The sequence below is a fragment of the Ranitomeya imitator genome, chromosome 5 (genome assembly GCF_032444005.1).
Source record: "Ranitomeya imitator isolate aRanImi1 chromosome 5, aRanImi1.pri, whole genome shotgun sequence".
Classification (NCBI taxonomy): domain Eukaryota; kingdom Metazoa; phylum Chordata; class Amphibia; order Anura; family Dendrobatidae; genus Ranitomeya; species Ranitomeya imitator.
In genome coordinates, this window is record NC_091286.1 from 64,896,595 (window position 1) to 64,917,648 (window position 21,054).

The 21,054-nt window shown below is 42.2% G+C and overlaps 1 protein-coding gene across 5 annotated transcripts in view; it reads left to right on the forward strand.

Moving 5' to 3' along the window:
- The window catches only part of KIF16B (kinesin family member 16B), a 414,534-nt gene that overhangs the window by 270,356 nt on the left and 123,124 nt on the right, over window positions 1-21,054 (forward strand). For 2 of the 5 annotated variants that reach the window (XM_069768750.1, XM_069768751.1), the window contains one exon: window positions 1,514-3,682. The exons of 2 other annotated variants lie outside the window; for them this stretch is intronic. In XM_069768750.1, coding sequence (XP_069624851.1) covers window positions 1,514-3,556 — 2,043 coding nt within the window. In that variant the 3' untranslated portion in view covers window positions 3,557-3,682. Of the gene's footprint in view, window positions 1-1,513; window positions 3,683-21,054 lie in introns of those variants that run through there. One more of the 5 variants, XM_069768753.1, reaches the window with a different exon arrangement.

Below are 21,054 nucleotides of genomic sequence, written 5' to 3' on the forward strand. Positions count from 1 at the left end.
ACTGGCAAGCAGCAAAAAAAAAAAAAAAAAAGAAAGTTTGAAAACTTTGCACAAATATCATGTTTCTTAATTTTCAGCTTCTCTTATGCAAAAATCTTGCATAGATTGAATGATAAATACCCCAACATATATTGACTGGTTGATGCCATGTTAACAAGATATCCACATTAAATTAATTAGGAAAAACACAGCTGACGCAAAGTATTTTTTTCCAACTATAGCGAATGACATGACACGTGTAAAAGATGGATCTCCTTACCATTAACTCCTTCAACCCATGGCCATTTTTTAGTTGTTTGCCCCCTGCTTCCCAGAGCCATAACTTTTTATATTTTTCCATCAATATGGCCATGTGAGGGCTTGTTTTTTGCACTTTTGAACAATACCATTGATTTTACCATATAATTTACTGGAAAATGGGGAAAAAATCCAAGTGAAATTCTAATAAAAAGTTCAATTCCACAATTAGGTAATTCCGTTTGCAGTTACCAAACATGTAAAGTTTTTTTATGTAAGTGGTGAAAAAAAAATTCAGAGTTTGTAAAGGCGCAATTTTACGAGCGTCTCCATCACCTGATATTGCATTTTATTGCAATGTTGTGGCAACCAAAAAATGTAATTATGGCGTTTCAATTTTTTTTTTCGTTACACCGTTGATTGATCGGAATAATTATTTTTATATGTTGACTGATCAGGTGTTTCTGAACGTGGCAATATCAACTATGTGTATTTTTTATTTTATTTTGAATGGAGTAAAAGAGGGGGATTTGAACTTTTTTCTTTTTATATATATTTTTAAAAACTTTTTTTTACACTTTTTACTTACTTCAATAGTCTGCTTAGCAGACTTGAAGCTGCAATTTTCTGATTGTTTGTGCAAAATTGCTCTTCTGCTATGAATGCCACCTACTGGGTGGTTCTCTTAGCAGATTGGCAGTGACTACCACGTGGGTCTCATGCAGACCCCGGTTGTTATGCCAATTCAATTGGCTCCCAACAATCTTGTGACAGGGGCGCTGATGGGCGGACTTAGTGACACGCTTATGGCTCGATCATGTTAAATGCCGCTGTCAGAGATTGATAAGAGACATTTACCATGTTAACAGCCTAGGGTGGATCGCAATTCCACCAGCAGCTGTTAGAAACACATACCAGCTGATAATACATGTTCAAATTGTTCACATCACCAGCACTAGTGCCCTTGGCTGCCAGTGAGAAAAGTATAGCAGCTGTAGATTTGTTTGTTTTTTTTCTTTCTCTGTTTTTTTATTATTTTATTTTTTTAGAAATCTTGAGGTCGCTGGAGGAACTTAAGGAGTATGATCCAGGAATATAGTTGTCTAATTGTATTTTAAATGCTGTTCATAAATAAAGTGATGGAATCATGGGTAATTCCTAAATCAACACTAATCACACAATGATCACTTCACTGGAATTAAAAATATGTCTATTAAGGAGATATTAGATCGTTTCCTCTCTCTAATGTTTTAAACATAAAATACAACATCCTCAGGCAAATCGTAGAGAGATGTCGATTCCCGAGATTGGAACAACATCCTCACCGCCTACGACACGAGGCAGAATGGTGTTCAATGACAGACCGAATCTAAATCCTGTGACTGCTAATTTATATTCCTTCTCCACTCAAAAATGTTCCGACTCTCAAGAGAAACTTTTGAAGAAAGAGAAAAGGAAAAATATATCATCCATTAGTGAATATTTTGACTTTTCTTCTGACACAGAACGGGAACCAAGTCACCTTCTCAGTAGAAATCTTTCCAACAGCAAATACGCTCATCAGAATATCTCTTGTGGTTTTCAGCAAATTTCTGCCAAAACCAAAGGGAAACATTTAGAAAGTGTGTCTAGTGACCGCAATTTCTTTAAAATGGAACCTGACTGGACTCTATGCCAGCAAATGTCCTCCTCCAAGATGAAGACGCTTGATAATGAGCAACCCGAGTATAATGATATATTTCACTGTAATCTCTCTGAGACCAATATGCTTTTGGAAAATGATTTAAAGGAAAACAAGTGTTTCTGCCCAGCTCACCAGGGTATCCTCCAACAGCCTCATACTTACAGGCTTGACTCAGAAGTGAACAGAGATTGTTCTTCTTCCAAAGATACAGCTCAGTATAAGTACAGTTTTCAAAATCTTTTTAGCAGGTTTTCTTATCTTTATAAGGAGAAGCCGCTTCCAACTATACGAAATGTTATTAAACAAGCTAAAGACTTATGTAGTGTGCAAACGCATAGTCTCCGCAATCTTCCAGGTCTTTCACTTATTAAAGATTTGCAGTTTGTGAATTATTTTCATTTGCCAAATTCAAGCCAGAAACCAGAAGAAGCCAGCGTTTTGGATCTTAAGGAGAACAAGGTGAAAGTCTACAGTATTAGCCCATCAAGCGTGTGGAGTCCAGATAGTCAGAACCTAATGTTATTTGAACTTTCTATAAAAACGGAAATGGGTGATGGAGGCCAACACCTTTCTCCCTTTGAATATGATGAGACAGATAATGTCACTATGTTTCCACAAACTTTTTTTAAACTTCCCATGAAACTTCAAGAACTAAGAAATTGCCGTGCAGATGAAGTTTTTGATCATTTGCTCATGACTGTGCCAGACCTGTGCGTTAAAAAGAATGAATGTGACACTATCTACTGGATCTCTGTTGGTAATAAGAGTCATCCAGAACCTCACCTTGCCTGTTTAATCTTCTCAACATCAAATCTTAGCTTTATAATATTTTCAGACACCAATTCTTCGTTTCTTTTTACTCTTCCGGTCAGTTTATTTGCAGAGCTTCACATCAGTTTCGGAGGGCAAAGCCTACAGCTGCTTGGTACCTTTGATGAATCCCCTGTGACCATTTTTACGTTTGATAATAGCTGTACTCTGCAACTATGTCAAGTCCTAACAAAACTGCATCTGACTGATTCAGACTATGCCAAATATTGTAGTCATCCACTCTTGAGTAGGGATTTGATGGAGCTGTCAACTGACTGGAATGCAGATCTCGCTGACCTTGTCTGCTCTAATGGTTTTAAAGTAACTTGCAGCTTCAAGAGTGCATTAGCTGATGTGGCGTATCTTCTACATGAAAATACAAATGGCGTTAAACCAGCATTAGGAGATATGTGTTTGTTGCTTTACACCTCAGTCAGGGTAGAACATGTGCATGGTCAATGTGCCTACAGGTCACTGGCTCTCACTAATACATCTATTGCTCTTGTACATGACCGGGTTTTCCAGCCTAACTTGGGCACCTCGAGACATTCAATGACGCACTTTGACCAGATAAAGTTGCATTCTCTCAGTAATGTGAAATGCATTATCTTAACAGACAAAGAGGATTTAACCAAAATAACAATTGTTTTTAATAACGAAGACCAGAAAATTAACCTAGAGTTGGATGAAGATGAAAATGAATTGCTCTCTGTTATTTCTCGGTCAGACCTAAATGACAATCTGTCTTTAACTACAAATGTGTGGAAGCTGACACTAAGCTCATACAAGCATGCACTTTTACTTATAAGACACTTAACATTTTAGTCCTGGAAAACATACCAGCAGAAATGTTTTTATGGTCTGGAACTTCTTTCAACTTTTAGAATAGTTAAGAGGCGTTTTTGCTGTCAATATATTTTACTGTCTAGCTGAAGCTTCAAAGGGGGGGAGGTTCAAATGATGACATGTGCTTATTTTGCATGTAAATTTATTCAAAGAGTTGGTGGGCTTTCATAGAAGCCGCAGTCTCACTTGTTGCCCATCATGTTTAGTATAATTTAGATGAAGACTAGAACTAGCACATATTACTACTCAAGCCTGTTCATAGCCGATGTAGGTTTTTCCATTCTGACATAAGGAGAGGGAATTTACTTTTTTGTCAAGAGACCTATACCTTTTAATAGATTTGTTGCTTATTACACCACTGTACTCTGGAAATATCCTGGGATACAAAATGTTGGTCTCAATGAGTTCCACCAAAGGTGTTGATATGAAAAGATGTCAAAATACAGTCGGTCCAGTCTCGTAATTGGGAAGTTATGTTAGTTCCCTCAAGGTTTACATTAAAGGAATTTTCTAGTTGTGTAAAGTGGTTGTCCTTTCCTACGCATAGGTCGCTAATATCAGATCGGTGGTGAATAGACTGTAAGCCAGGAGTTTGCAGTGGAATACGGGACTTGGGCAAGCCCCGCTGTCTCTTGGGACAAGATGAAATGCTCAGCCCAGCTGTGTTTGTAAAGGGGGCAGTGCTAAAAATGAAGATGTCACCGCTCTCACAATCACTGTGGTCCTTTCATAAGCAGTAGAAGCAAAAGTTAGATCGATGTCCTAAAAAATGTTTTCCCAATTATCACGTAAGCAAAGCAGAAATCTGAAATTAAATGCAACATAAGTCTGTGACAACTACCCAGATTGTGGTAGCTGTTGTCAGTCATGTGTGATCCACAAGGATGTCGGCACTCAATGTAAAAGATCCCCTTACATAGCTAACATGATGTTATGCCTGATTAAAAAATAGCGCATGCTCCCTATGACTAAAAACTATTTTAGATATCTACTTTTTTTTTTTAGCGACTTTTCTCCTCTGAAGATGGGTTTTAAATGAGTCCCCTCCTATGTTATTTTTAAGAGCTGATAAGAGCATTTATTACTGGTCTAATCGCAAACTTTACAACATTTTAACACTTGAAGCAGAAAACTTTTATTATTTTATCCCATTTAACCAGATGGCATTGTTGTTACCTATTGTCCAACACCGTGCATTTTCTAAAGATAGACCACAAAGCAATATGTAGAAATAGGAACCAAAGTGTCATGTTGAAAATGTTGAAGGAAGTTATAGAGCAAAAAGTGCTGATCAGGTTAGTATATATTTTTGTGTGAAAAGTTTCAGCAAAACTTGCATGTCACACATTGAAATCCATGTCCAGTGGGTGGTCCTACTTAGTGATTGACAATTTTGCCTATATTACCATACATACACAGATGTCAGTCACTGGTAGGACAAACTGCTGGACTCATATGCATACTTATAACAGAGATTTAAATGAGTAACAAGTTTTACTGAAACCTTTCCAACAAACCTAGATATCGTTCTGCCCAGCTTCTCCTTCTATATACCGTGTTTACAGACTGTCCTGAATGTACAACCTGACTGGTCCCATTTGACTCTTTTTGTGAACGAGTTCTCTCTTTAGGATACGTTCACATTAGCGTCTTTGGGCACAGCGTCGTCGACAGATACCGAGGCATGCGTCATGTGCCCCTATCTTTAACATGGGGGGCGCATGGACATGCGCCGGTATGCGTTGTCAAGCGTTGTACGACGCATGCGTCATTTGGGCGCCCCAGACAGGGTGCGGCCGACCCTACATGTTGCATTTTTCCTGCGACAAATTTCCGGTAAACAACGCATGCAACGCACTTGTGTCGTAAATGTGCCAAAAAACACATTAGTGTCTATGTAAAACGCATAGGGCGCAGGTGCCTGCGTTGACTTGCGTTGTTCGACGCATGCACCTTTTGAGTAAAATACAAGTGATGATGTGTAGACAGTGACGAGCATAGCCAAGGCAAAATCCAACTCCATATTCATGTAGATACTCTCTATGGGACGCTCCATCTTGATGCTGGAAACAAGCAAAATGGGAGGAATTCATCTCTGCAAGGGTATATATACACAAATTCCATTACACCCACCCTCTTTTATCCCATTGGTGGTCTCTCTTTATAGTGTCTAGACACTTTTTTGGGCGTTTATCTTGAATTGTGTCAAGAATAATAACATTTTAGGACAACGCATGCGTCAAAAAACGCTGCGTTGTGTATGCGGTTTGACATGCGCTTTGGATTGCGTCGACGACGCTGCGCCCAAAGACGCTAATGTGAACGTAGCCTTAGAATTTTGGCCTGTACAATAGTATTGATAGTTTGCACGCTTACTTGAGCTCGTCAATACAATTCCAACCACATACACTATATTTTCTAATAAATGCTATTTATCTGCTCATGTCTTCTCGCTGGATGTCCCGATTTAGAACCGAGAGGGGTCATCTTTTTGTGTTGCAGCATTTTGCAATCCTGTCCCCGGGATGACCCAATAGTGCAAATGTTCAAGCTTTGAACATGTCTCTGTTTCTGAAATAACTGCTAGTTCTATTTCTACAAACACGGCTATGCTTGATGTAAAAAGTGCTGCTCCAAATTATGTGCTCAATTCCGTTTCTTCTGTGTATCTTTGAATATAATGTCTCTGAGAATTTGTTTTGTCACAGTACATTGACACATTCAGATCTGACATTGTAATGAATAAAATATTGATTGGGGATCTAATCGTGTTTTGTGGGGTTTATTGTATTTCTCGTCCATATACCGCAGCCTTCAAAATTACCAGCAGTTTATACACTCGTTCTTACACTTGATTTGTAATACCTGTCCACCGCTAAGGTTTATGAAATTAGGTTTCTTATTCTCTTCATACATCGTTATGTAACATGTTTCCCTGCATGAAAGCTTACCATTTATTATTAAATGAACCTTCTCTTTATGTGTGTTCATACACGCCATTATTTTATTTCAGATATCAATTTCACTCGGATACACAAGTCTCTGTAGACTGACGGTTTTGTTATATTTTTCACAGTATTTTTATATACCTCTTGTGTATGTGATGTGTTTTGGTCTAGTTTGCTTAAGAAAAAAAATACAGTACATGTAGTTGTACAACCTGCATTTAGATCATGTGAATATATATCTTCTTAAGGTAATTGTATTGCTTATTTTGTTGGCAGAGCTTGATTTGCAGCTTGTACTAAAGTCCAGAGCTGCATTCCTAGTTCTGCTGGTTCCCAGACAACAGTTCATCAACAGTTCATCAATAAACATCCCTGAAAGTCCTATAATGCAATAGTTCTATAATTTATATAATAGAAGAAGATCTGGGCTTTCACCTGCATTTGTTAATTTCATTACTTTAAACTGTAATAGCAGAATAACAAGCGCCATCAAGTGAACGCACCCAGCAGACCATATTGTCAAGTTTTCCGTGGTGCCCAGACCAGAGCGGTCTTTCCTTCTGTAGCTAGCATCCTCGAGCCATTTCATGATTGGCAGGTCTCTGTGATATCAGGGAATTGCGACACAGATCTTCTGAACAGGCCTCATGTGACGTCATTATCAGTGGCGTAACTACAAAGTTATGGGCCCCGGTGCGAACTTTCAAATGGGGCCCCCCCTCCAAAACATTTTCCACCCAAATCCACATCCTGCCCATGCTCCTGCCCCATCCGTCTCCACATTCTGCCCCATCCATCTCCACATTCTGCCCCATCCATCTCCGCATTCTGCCCCATCCATCTCCACATTCTGCCCCATCCATCTCCACATTCTGCCCCATCCATCTCCACATTCTGCCCCATCCATCTCCACATTCTGCCCCATCCGTCTCCACATTCTGCCCTATCCGTCTCCACATTCTGCCCCATCCGTCTCCACATTCTGCCCCATCCGTCTCCACATTCTGCCCCATCCGTCTCCACATTCTGCCCCATCCGTCTCCACATTCTGCCCCATCCGTCTCCGCATTCTGCCCCATCCGTCTCCGCATTCTGCCCCATCCGTCTCCGCATTCTGCCCCATCCATCTCCGCATTCTGCCCCATCCATCTCCACATTTTGCCCCATCCATCTCCACATTCTGCCCGTCTCCATATCTCACCAGAACAGCAGGAACCGGAAATCTGCTGCTGGTTGATACCAGAGAACACGAGCTGCACACAACCAGGACTGAGCTGCTGAGAGCTGAAGGACCTGTGGTGACGTCATCGTCATGTGATCAGGAGGCGGAGCTGATAAATGGTGAAAGACCTATGATAGTGATGACGTCACCACAGGATCTTCAGCTCTTCCTTTCAGATCAGGCGTCGGCTGCTGATCTGATGTGTGCGCCCGGCAGGTCAGGTGGAGGGCCGGTCTGTCTGTTGCCGTGAGGGAGGAATCACCTGCACGGCAACTGTTTTTAACTTTTTGCTGGTGTCTGTGTGCATCTGATCGGCCGGGGCCCCTGACTACCCCGGGCCCGGTCGCAATGGCGACTGCTGCGACCGTGGTAGTTACGCCCCTGGTCATTATGTTTCAGAGCCTAACAAATTTCAGTCACCGAGGTGCCGACTGCAGACCTGAAGACTGCCCTGCTTGATCTGCCATGGAGGACAGGACTAAAAGCTGCATTAAAATGTTTTTGCTTAAATCTGAGACTTTACCCTCTACTCCCCCTTTTCCTTTTGCCAAGAGCCATAACTTTTTTTTTTCCCATCAATATCTGAGGGCTTGTTCTTTGCGGTACGAGTTGTACTTTTTGAATGACACCATTGATTTTACCATATAGTGTACTGGAAAGCAGGAAAAAAAATTAAAGTTCGGTGAAATTTAAGAAAAAAAGTACAATTTCCAAATAGTTATTTGAGGTTTTTTTACCACTAGATGGTGGCCCGATTCTAACGCATTGGGTATTCTAGAATATGCATGTCCACGTGGTATATTGCCCAGCCACGTAGTATATTGCCCGGCCCGCGTAGTATATTGCCCAGCCAGCGTAGTGCATTGCCCAGCCCGCGTAGTATATTGCCCAGCCCGCGTAGTGCATTGCCCAGCCCGCGTAGTACATTGCACAGCCCACATAGTATATAGCAATGTGGGCATCATATCCCTGTTAAAAAAAAAAATTAAAATTAAAAATAGTTATATACTCACCTTCTGTTGGCCCCTGGATCCAGGAAGCGTTTACCGACGCTCCTCGCACGCTCCGGTCTCACGAGTGTATTGCGGTCTCGCGAGATGATGATGTAGCGGTCTCGTGAGACCACTACGTCATCATCTCGCGAGATCGCAATGCATGGACCGGTCACCGGAGCGTCGCGAGGAGCGGGAAAGGCGTCGGAAGGTGAGTATATAATTTTTTATTTTTTTATTATTTTTAACATTAGATTTTTTTTTACTATTGATGCTGCATAGGCAGCATCAATAGTAAAAAAGTTGGTCACACAGGGTTAATAGCAGCGTTAATGGAGTGCGTTACACCGCGGCATAACGCGGTCCATTAGCGCTGCCATTAACCCTGTGTGAGCGCTGACCGGAGGGGAGTATGGAGCGGGCACTGACTGCGGGGAGGAAGGAGCGGCCATGTTGCCGCTGGACTGCGCCCGTCGTTGATTGGTCGTGGGCGTTTTGCCACGACCAATCAACGACTTGGATTTCCATGACAGACACAGGCCGCGACCAATGAATATCCGTGATAGACACAGACAGACAGACGTGACCCTTAGACAGTTATATAGTAGATGTTTACTATATGGTAAAACTGAACTGGTAATATGATTCTCCAGGTCAGTACGAGTACGCAGATACCAGACCGTTATGGGTTCTTTTTTTTAAGTGGTGAAAAGAAAAAATTTGTATGAAGAAAAATGGGTTTTTTTTTGCATTTGTTGACATTATCCAAGACCTGCAACGTCTCCATTTTTCGGGGTCTGGGGTGGGTGAAGACTTCTTTTTTGAGGCTTGATCTGATGTTTTTATTGATACCATTTTGGTGTACATACAATGTTTTGATCGCCTCTTATTGCATTTTACTGAAATGTTGCAGTGACCAAGAAAAGGTAATTCTGGCGTTTTTTTGTTTTTTTTCTCGTTACACAGTTTAGGAATCGGATTAATTTTATTTATACTTGGGTTTATTTTTTTTATTTTTAACCGTGATTAATAGTCATCTTAGGGGACATAAAGCTGCGATTAGGGCTTCAGCACTGCTATGTATAGCAAAAATCACAATCTCTTATGAATGCCGGTCACGGACTGGCGTTTACAGGAGGATCGTGATGACAGGCACAGGGGTCTTCCGCAGAACACCTGCTGCTATGGTGGGGCATCGATAGGCAGTACTTGTGACGCACTTCCGGACAGCGATTGTTAAATGCCACTGTCAGTAATTGACAGTGGCATATAACATGCTAACAGTTGTGGGCTGTTAGAGGCACTTGATGGCTAATTAAATCAGCCATCAAGTGCAGGGAAAGATCCAGGCTCAGCGTGTAAGTCATCATCAAAGGCAAGGACATGGCCGATTACGTAAATGTCGTGAAGGAGTTAATATATTCTGTTTATTTTCCGTTATAGTGCCTGACATTTTATAGGTCAAAATTAGTGATGAGCGAATATACTCGTTACTCGAGATTTCTCAAGCATGCTCGGGGGTCCTCCGAGTATTTTTTAGTGCTCGGAGATTTAGTTTTTCTTGCCGCAGCTGAAAGTTTTACATCTGTTAGCCAGCATAAGTACATGTGGGGATTCCCTAGCAACCAGGCAACCCCTACATGTTTTTATGCTGGCTAACAGATGTAAATCATTCAGCTGCCGCAAGAAAAACTAAATCTCCAAGTACTAAAAAATACTCTGAGGACACCCGAGCATGCTAGAGAAATCTCAAGTAGCAAGAATATTCGCTCATCACTAGTCAAAATTATTTTGTCAGGCATTTTAGATAGAAGGTGAGACTGAGGTTTCTTACAATCATGATTGGAGTCTCAGTAGGACAGTGCTGCTGCAAGGTGAAAGTATACAGAACTTTAAAAGCTACATTTTTAGATCGAGAAAGAAAACTAAATCAGCAAGCTGGAATCAAATCATGAATTATAGCGAGCTGCTTTCTTACTGCGCTATGATTATGATGTAATTTTGCAATTTAGCTGAAACACTGAGCAATTTTCATATTTCAGTAATTTACATAAAAATCAATGGTTCATTTTTAGCCTAACTGAACAGGTATAATTTAGTACTCTGCCACTTGTTTAAATTCCAGATTGGATTCATATTTTGCTCCACTGGAATATGCTTTTATAACTCTGATCCCCTTGGTTTGGATTACATATGGCCCTTTTTAAAGAGCAAAGAAAACGGGGAAACAAGTGTCTAAACAAAATGACAAATGCCCAACAAACATGTGAAATACTAGCTCGTTGGGCGTGGAGATTTTTAAGTTGGCTTAAAAATCATCATTATTGGTCACATGTTAACACATGATGTCCTCACGTAAAATTCCGTGGGCAGAGTATATCGAATTAATGATCAATGGGACATAGAAGGTTCTTCAGCCTATCTAAATGTCTTAAATGGAACGCAGATCTGCTTGTACATAGCCAAGTTGGGATCCTTCAACATTTGCGATCTGCTCATCTAAATGTGCTACTAAGCAGGATGCTCTTGAATACCACCTTACTACCCCATCATTCACTGTTTTCAATTTTATCAAACTTGCAAAATTAAAGTAATTATTTCACGAAGACAACCCATGTCTGCAATGCCCTATTACTACTTGAAGGCAAGTTCCTCACTTGAGCCCATCTGCTCCCCCACTCTAGAGGACAAAACACATGCATATAACGCTAATCATTTTACTAAGCTGGGAAATTTATGGTGACCTATCTTTTCCTGGCAGTCTCTTACCCACAGTAATCAGTTGATTGATAGACCTGCGTTATTTAAAGTAAGGGGTGTCATGGTGGAACAACCTCTGTCTCTGGTCCATGTAGAACCTATCTTTTGGACTAGCTTTGTGTAGCATTCTGTGTAAGTAAAAACTGAAATAAGACAAAGTATAGCATATTGATACTTCATTTTTGCAACCATTGAGAATATTCCACTGCTCGATGATTGCTGAGTTATGCTGCGGTTTAATGCTATGTGTTGGCTACCTCTAGTGCCCATAGCAAAACCATTGAGCAGCATAATTTAGCTTTGTTTCACAAAGTGTCTAAGCCTTTTTTCCTCACAATCTTCATTCTTTTTAGACAAATAATACAAATAGAAAAATCCCTTTGTAATTATTATAACTACCCATCAGTAATCCACCACTACTCCCTCCCCCAAAAGGTACTCCAAGTCACCAAAAAGATCCTCCGGTTCCAATATTTTTATATATATATCTTTACTCTCTATGTTGTGTACAAACATATGTCTCCATATCTCCATCCTCTCACCAACTGTCCCAAAATGTTCTCAGTAACTTATGTTATTACAATTGCGTATTAATTTTCTCGGTTTTGCTATGTATTCTACTGGTTTTTCCCGCTTCCTAATTGATACAGTACATTCTGAAGTCTAATTTCTTGCTAATGGTACCATTGTACCATTCTTGCTAATGGTACCCCCACTTACCACACTTATCGGAATACACGTACCATTAATACCCAGCAGCTTATGGACAACCTCCACACATCTTTAGCCCCATCTCCTCCCTCTCCTGTCCAGATTTAGCATTGTCACACTTCAATATTACACTGAAGAATGCCCTGGATGAAGCAGCACCCTCTACACGCAGAAAGACCCGACACAGACAACGGCAGCCCTGGCACACTATGCAAACACGCTTTCTTCAGCGTTGCTCAAGGTGTGCAGAGCGGCAGTGGAGAAAATCTCTTAGCAGAAGACTTCATTCACTATAAGTTCATGCTCAAAACCTATAACTCTGCCCTTTCTCTGGCCAAACAATCCTACTTCACCACCCTCATTACCTCACTATCCAACAACCCAAAACGACTTTTTGAAACCTTAAACTCGCTCCTGAAATATAAAGTACAGGCCCCCATCTCCAATCTCAGTGGTGAGGATCTGGCCACTTATTTCCTAGAAAAAATCAACCACATCCATCAGGATATCTCAGCCCAATCTCCTCAGTGCCTGGATCCCCTTCCCTGCCGCACCTCAAGGTCATTAGACATCTTTGAACCTGTTTCAGAAGAAGAAGTTTCCAAGCTCCTCACTTCTGCTCGGCCTACAACCTGCAATAGTGACCCCATTCCTTCACCTCTCCTGAAGTCTCTCTCACCAGTTATCACCAATCACCTGGCTAAAATATTTAACCTCTCTCTTTCTTCAGGTACCTTTCCCTCCTCATTTAAACATGCCATCATTACCCCTTTACTTAAAAAGCCATCCCTGGACCAGAACTGCACGGCTAACTACAGACCTGTCTCTAACCTTTCCTTCATCTCTAAACTCCTGGAACGCTTGGTCAACTCCCGTCTAATCCGCTATCTTTCGAATAACTCTCTTCTTGACCCCTTACAATCTATTTTCCGCTCTTTACACTCCACTGAAACTGCCCTTACTAAAGTCTCTAATGATCTAATAACAGCTAAATCCAAAGGTCATTGCTCTCTGCTGATTCTCCTGGATCTATCTGCCGCATTTGATACTGTGGATCGCCAGCTCCTTCTCACTATGCTCCGCTCCATAGGCCTCAAGGACACAGCCCTCTCCTGGTTCTCCTCCTACCTCTCTGACCGCTCCTTCACTGTATCTTTTGCCGGCTCCTCTTCCTCTCCTCGTCCCCTTACTATCGGGGTTCCGCAGGGCTCAGTCCTGGGCCCCCTCCTTTTTTCTCTATACACTGCCCCTATTGGACAATCAGCAGATTTGGGTTCCGGTACCATCTCTATACTGACGACACCCAATTATACACTTCTTCCCCTGACATCACCCCCACTCTAATTCAAAATACCAAGGATTGTCTGTCTGCTGTCTCTAACATCATGTCCTCCGTCTATCTGAAACTAAATCTCTCCAAAACTGAACTACTTGTGTTTCTCCCTTCTACTAACCTCACTCTACCCAACATCGAAATTACCCTGGAGGGTTCAACCATAAGGGTATGTGCACACGTCAGGATTTCTTGCAGAAATTTTCCTGACAAAAAATGGATATTTCTGCCAGAAATCCGCATGCCTTTTTACCGCAATTTTGACGCATTTGTGATGCGTTTTTGGTACATTTTTTTGTGCGTTTTTTCCCAAATGCATAGAATTGCGGGAAAAACACAGAAAATCCGCAAAAATAATGAACATGCTCATTTTTTTACCACGATGCGTTTTTTTCGCGGAAAAAAAACACATCCATGTGCACAAAACATGCAGAATGCATTCTAAATGATAGAATGCATAATGTATGCATTTTTAATGAGATTTTATAGCGTTTTTAGCGCGAAAAAAACTGTACTGGGCACATAGCCTAACTCCCAAGCAGCATGCCCGCTGTCTTGGGGTCATATTCGACACCGAACTTTCCTTTACTCCCTATATCCAATCACTCACTCCTGTCACCTGCATCTTAAAAATATCTCCAGAATCCGACCTTTTCTCACTTTTGAAACTGCTAAGACTCTTACTGTTGCTTACATTCATTCTCGTCTGGACTACTGCAACTCTCTTCTGATCGGTCTCCCTCTTTCCAAACTTTCTCCTCTCCAATCCATCTTGAATGCGGCAGCCAGGGTCATATTGCTGTTGAGCCGCTTCACTGATGCCTCCATCTTGTGCCAGTCATTACACTGGCTACCCATTCGCTACAGGGTCCAGTATAAACTCATCTCTCTCACCCACAAAGCTCTCCACAGTTCTGCACCGCCTTATATCTCCTCTCTCATCTCTGTCTATCGCCCTACACGTGCCCTCCGTTCTACAAATGACCTAAGACTAACATCCCCCGTAATCCGAACCTCGCACCTCTGTTTCCACTTTCTCTCGTGCTGTGCCAGCTCTCTGGAATGCACTTCCCCAGACGATCAGACTGATACCTAGCCCCGACCTATTCAAGCATGCTTTAAAAACCCATCTCTTCAAACAAGCCTACCACATCAACTACTCAGTAAACTAACTTTGCCCTTTTCCCTCCTTCCAAATATTATCTGCATGTGAATCTGCACCCTACTATTCATCTGTCTCCACACCCTCCATGCACATGATAACTGCACTTGATACTTGACTATTGCACTTCACACGGGCTGATGACCGGATCATGCAGCTTTATATGAAAATCCCTATTTATTATAAATGCCAGACCTGAAATAACAAGCACTTTTCACCTATTGTGTCCCCCCATTTCCATGTAGATTATAAGCTTGCAAGCAGGACCTCACCCCTAATGTAGCTGTTTAAATTGTCTTAACTTGTACTGAATTTGTCTGTACATGTCCCCGCCTAATTGTAAAGTGCTGCGGAATATGTCGGCGCTATATAAATAAAATTATTATTATTGTTTTGTTACCACGGTTTACTACAATAATCTCCTTGCTTTCCTGTCTCATGTTCCTCAGGATTACATTTTTTTACTTCCACTTTATTTTTTTATTTTTTTTTAAATTCCACTATCTCACTCCAACATCTCCTTACAATCATACAAAGCATGTTTTAATTTATCGCTCTCCATACCGCAAAATTTGCTTTGTACCTCTCTCCTCTTTAGAAGCCTTGCTGTGAACTTCCTTCCATAAACCTGTGTATATGTATGTAGTGTTTTTTTTTTTTAAATCACAGTTTTTATTAAAGCATATGACACGCAAGTAAGGCTGGTTTCACATTTGCGTTTTTTGCCGCTGCGTTTTAACGCAAAAAAGCATGCGTTTTTTTTTCTATATTTAACATTAAAAACGCATGCGTTTTTTTGTATGCGTTTTGCCACGTTTGACGACGCATGCGTCGTTTCTATGCTTGCATTTTGTTGCGGAAATGCAACATGTAGTGATTTCTAGAGGCTTTTTTTGACGCAAAAAAAGCATGCGTTTTTTGCGGCAAAAAAATGTATTGCTGTCTATGTAAACACATGTGTTTTTAAGCACATGCGTGTGGTTGCGTTTTTTAACGCATGCGTTTCCATAGAGAAAAACAAGTCTACACACTGATAAGCCACCCGCCACCATCAAGGTGATAAAGGGATCCAAACCCTAACCCTAGCCCTAACCCATCAAGGTGATAAAGGGATCCAGACCCTAACCCTAACCCTAGGGATCCAAACCCTAACCCTAGGGACCCAAACCCTAAACCTAACTCTAACCCTAGGGATCCAAACCCTAGCCCTAACCCATCAAGGTGATAAAAGGATCCAAACCCTAACCCATCAAAGTGATAAAGGGATCCTAACCCTAGGGACCCTAACCCTAGCCATTTCTATTTATAGTGGGTTTTCTAGTTGATTTTTATGATTGGCAGCTGTCACACACTAAAGACGCTGTTTATTCCAAAAAATATTTTTTGCGTTACCACATTTTGAGAGCTACAATTTTTCCATATTTTGGTCCACAGAGTCATGTCAAACGCCCTCTGTAGTCCCATTGGCGGTGTCTGGATCTTGTTTTTTTCCCTTGTGAAATTTCTCATCATGCTTTTAAAAAACGCAAACGCGGTAAACGCGTCTTTTTTACCGCTTACGAAAACGCATGCGTCTAAAAAACGCAGCGTTTGTATGCGTTTACATGCGTTTTTTTCACCACCTGCGGATGCGTTTTAAACGCTGCGTTTTTTAACGCAAATGTGAAACTAGCCTAACACTGATACATTTTCCAGACAGGTTCAATGAATGTGAAACCGATGAATACATTTTCGTTTTATGTAAACAACGCTCTTACCCCATTACCAACCCTCCCTCCCTCCAATCCCCTGCCCTTTGTCCAATAAAACCATCTGAAAACATCACCTCTTGCAAAAGTTATACCAAGCTTTACAAAAGCACACCTGTACATATAGATGTCCCTCCAGAAGCAACTAAACGATATCTATTCTATTTTTTAATAACTCAGCAGACGCCACGCCTGGGTAATCCATCCATCCGCCCTAGACATTTTCAAATTTTGTATTCTGACCTCTCTTGATGTATTATTCCTTTCCATAAGGACAATAAAATTTATTTCAACAAAATAGACACCGCAACCCTCCAACCCATATTATCTGCCTTTACCTGCATATTAAGAAACAATCGTGTAAGGTTACATGCTGTAGAACTATTTATTGGGCATAAATCCGGATAGGTCCTGATGTATTAGTGTTGTTATCACCTTGTTAAAATGATTAGCCAATATCTTGGCCAGTATTTTGACATCTGTCATTAATAACGAGATTGGACGATAAAAAGCCGGATCCTTACCCTGTTTTGGCAACACTACAATTATTGCCTCACGCATGGACTGCAGCAGCTCCCCCTCCACCAGACCAGCAGCATACACCGCCAACAAAGCGGGAAGCAGTACCTCTTTATATTTTTTATACACCTCCCCTGGCATCCCGTCCACCCCTGGGGCTTTATCATTAGGCATAGAGGCCAGTGCGACGTCAAGCCCCTCCAAATTAAACGGCTTCTCAAGAAGTCCCCGATTGGACACCTGACCGCGACGTGATCGAAGGTCTTTCACTCACCGCATTCTAAGGAACAGAGGGAGACGCTAGCAGCGCTGTGAGCCAGGGGCCATCCGAGGGTGAGTATATCTATGTTTTTTATTTTTATTCTTTATTTTTTACATGAATATGGATCCCAGGGCCTGAAGGAGAGTTTCCTCTCCTCCAGACCCTGGGAACCACACACCGTATAAGATGACAGGGCGTATAAGATGACCCCCGTCTTATGCGGCGGGTATATCCCAAATTCCATATTTTATATGGAAAAGTTGGGGGTCGTCTTATATGCCCAGTCGTCTTATACGCCAGAAAATACGGTAAATCCTGGGACCGTTTATCTTTAAATCCGGGTTCTCTCTGGCATGTCTAAGAATTACGGCCCTCTCACGGTAGTGCAAGACCTTAACTAGCACTTGTCTAGGAGAACGCCCGGGGTGGAGGGGATGCGTAGGAACACGGTGTGCTCTTTCAATTGTGTACATCTGGGACAATTTGGCGGCTCCAATATTGTTTAGTTTTCAAAGAACTCTGTTGGCGCTGTGCCTTCCATTTTTTTCAGGCACCCCAATCAGCCGCATATTATTACGCCTGGACCTATTTTCAAGGTAATCCGTTTTCAGTTGTATGGCAGAAATCGTAGCTCTCATGCGTTTAGTAGTCTTATCCGCTTTTGCAATATAGTCCTTGGCTCTGCTAATACGCTTTTCCACCTCTCCCATACTTTCCTTAGTCACATGCATTGAATGTTGCAGTTTGGACATGTCCACCTGCAGAACCCCTAATTGCACAGCCACATAACAGTAATATGACTGTGAAGGACCACCTTAAACACATCCTTCAAAGTGGGGTCTTTAGGGATCTGAAGTCCGCTGATGCATATTGCAGTGTCCTTCATGGTTCCCCCGCTCTCATCCTCCTCCTGCACACCAGTTTGGCTCCTGCTGTCACTGTTTTATCCCTTCTCCCCCAGCTCCTCCATATCCCCATGCCTCACCGGCTTATCTTGTGTCTTGCCTGCCACCACCAGGTTCCGGGTCTCCACCGTCTGCCAGGCGAAGCGTCGCAGCATGGCTGCTGCGTCTGCTCCCCCGGGATCCTCCCAGACCAAGACTTGCTCCTCTGGCAGCATTTCATCCTGGCCGGCTCCATCTTGAGTCCTTCTCTCCTGTTCCCCCGCTGCCTTCCTGGAGCTCTGTTTAACGGTCATTGCCCCGCAGGCACGCAACTCCCCAGGCACCGTAATGGTCTCAGGTTCCCCCAATAATTCCAGGTACCTGGCCCCAATTTCAAAGGCTGCAATCCTTTGTATGGCTGATATTGAGCGGAAGCTCCTGCCACATTCAACCACTCAAATCGTGTTCAGGCCACGCCCCCCATGTATGTAGTGTCAGTGTGCTAATATACTTACCTGCCACCGTTTTCTCCAGTATCCAGCTCTGCTCCTTTTCTCAGTGGTGTCACCACTCCTCAGACTCCCCGGGTCACCCTACGCTCGTCAGAACGAGGCACCAATGACTTACACTGTAAATGAAATTTCCTGCTCCCGTATAGTGATGTGGAGAATCTGAAGAGTGGTGACATCAAACAGAAGAGGAGCAGAACGCTGCTGTATCCCCCAGAAGAGGACTGTAGGCGAGTATATTAGAATGCTGACTAGTGATGAGCGAGTATACTCGTTGCTCGGGTTTTCCCGAGCACGCTCGGTGGTCTCCGAGTATTTGTTAGTGCTCGGAGATTTCGTTTTCGTTGCAGCAGCTGCATGATTTATGGTTGCTAGACAGGCTAAATACATGTGAGGAATGCCTGTTTGTTAGGGAATTCCCACATGTAATCAGGCTGTCGAGCAGCCGTAAATCTTGCAGCTGAGGCGACGAAAACTAAATCTCCGAGCACTAACAAATACTCGGAGATCACCCGAGTGTGCTCTGGAAAACCCGAGCAACGAATATACTCGCTCATCAATAATGCTGACACTACACTACATACACATATTTAGAGTGAAACAATGAACATGTGAGGACTGCTTTTAGCGACATGAAATCTATATGTAATATATGAAAATGAGTGATTTCCATATTTAGTCCCACGTTTTAATACCCACCTTACCCAATTTCCTACTCCATTTTGCATTCTAGTTTTGAATATACTACCGCTCCTTAATTCTTTCTATATTCGTGCTTGCAAAATTCTGTTGAGTGCGAGTGATGTGATTTATGTGAACAACTTGATCGTTTCTAACGAATGATCTACTTTTTATCCACTGCATTATAACAAACATATCTTTTTCTTGTCTTTGTATTGTGTCTTTACTTTTTTGACTTTCCAAAATCCCATCCTTTTCCAATACTTTTTTTTTTTTTAACGTCTGAACCAATCTTTGGTAGTTTACGATTTTCCAATGTAACCTTACAACAGAAGGCCCTGATGTGAGCCACTATGCGGCACAGTGGCATACATCACCCATAGGTTCCCATTCTAAAAAAAATGTTCAAAGTTAACTAAACTTATTTAGCTGTGACTTTCTGTATAGGAAAGCATTTACTAGGCTTCAAAATATTTCTGAAAAAGGTATGCTGTTACATACCATTGGATGGAGGCCAAGAGGACACTCTTTTGACCCTTATCAGATGAATGGAGCCTTATAAGTACATTACATTGTACTATGGGAGTTTTTTTTTTTTGGTGTACAAGCCAAATCTAAGGGTACCGTCACACTATACGATTTACCTACGATCACGACCAGCGATATGACCTGGCCGTGATCGTAGGTAAATCGTAGTGTGGTCGCTGGGGAGCTGTCACACAGACAGCTCTCCAGCGACCAACGATGCCGAGGTACCCGGGTAACCAGGGTAAACATCGGGTTACTAAGCGCAGGACCGCGCTTAGTAACCCGATGTTTACCCTGGTTACCAGCGTAAAAAAAACCAAACAGCACATACTTACATTCTGGTGTCCGTCAGGTCCCTTGCCGTCTGCTTCCCGCATTCACTGACTGCCGGCCTTAAAGTGAAAGTGAAAGCACGTCACTGCTGTGCTCTGCTTTCACTTTACGGCCGGCAGTCACTGAGTGCGGGAAGCAGACGGCAAGGGACCTGACGGACACCAGAATGTAAGTATGTGCTGTTTGTTTTTTTTTAGTTTTACGCTTGTAACCAGGGTAAACATCGGGTTACTAAGCGCGGTCCTGCGCTTAGTAACCCGATGTTTACCCTGGTTACAAGCGAACGCATCGCTAGATCGCATCGCTAGATCGGTGTCACACACACCGATCTAGCGATGCCAGCGGGAGATCCAGCGACAAAAGAAAGTTCTAAACGATCTGCTACGACGTACGATTCTCAGCAGGATCCCTGATCGCTGCTGCGTGTCAGACACAGCGATATCGTAACGATATCGCTGGAACGTCACGAATCGTACCGTCGTAGCGATCGAAATTGCAGTGTGTGACGGTACCCTAAGACTTGAATGCAATCTGCCCAGTTGTAGTTTTTGTACACACACACTTTACTGGTTATCCTAGCTCTATAACGAAAGAAAATAATCTGTGTGTGAGGGTGACCGTAAATTTTGTCGGTGTTATCAAATATTAGATTTATGACTTGCTGGCTAAAGTTTTAAAGCTTTTATTGTTAAAACAAAGTTTTGAATGTGCTGGTTCCCTGGAGCTGGATGCGGGTGTTTGGAGGTTTCTGAGATATGTAGCTTTTATGTGGAGCTAAGGAGAAAATGGGAAAATGAAAAGATGACCTCGGGTCATGTAGTACAGAGCTGACATATTGCATTCTAGCCGGTGGGCGAGATAGCCTGAGCTTCTTTCTGATGGGAG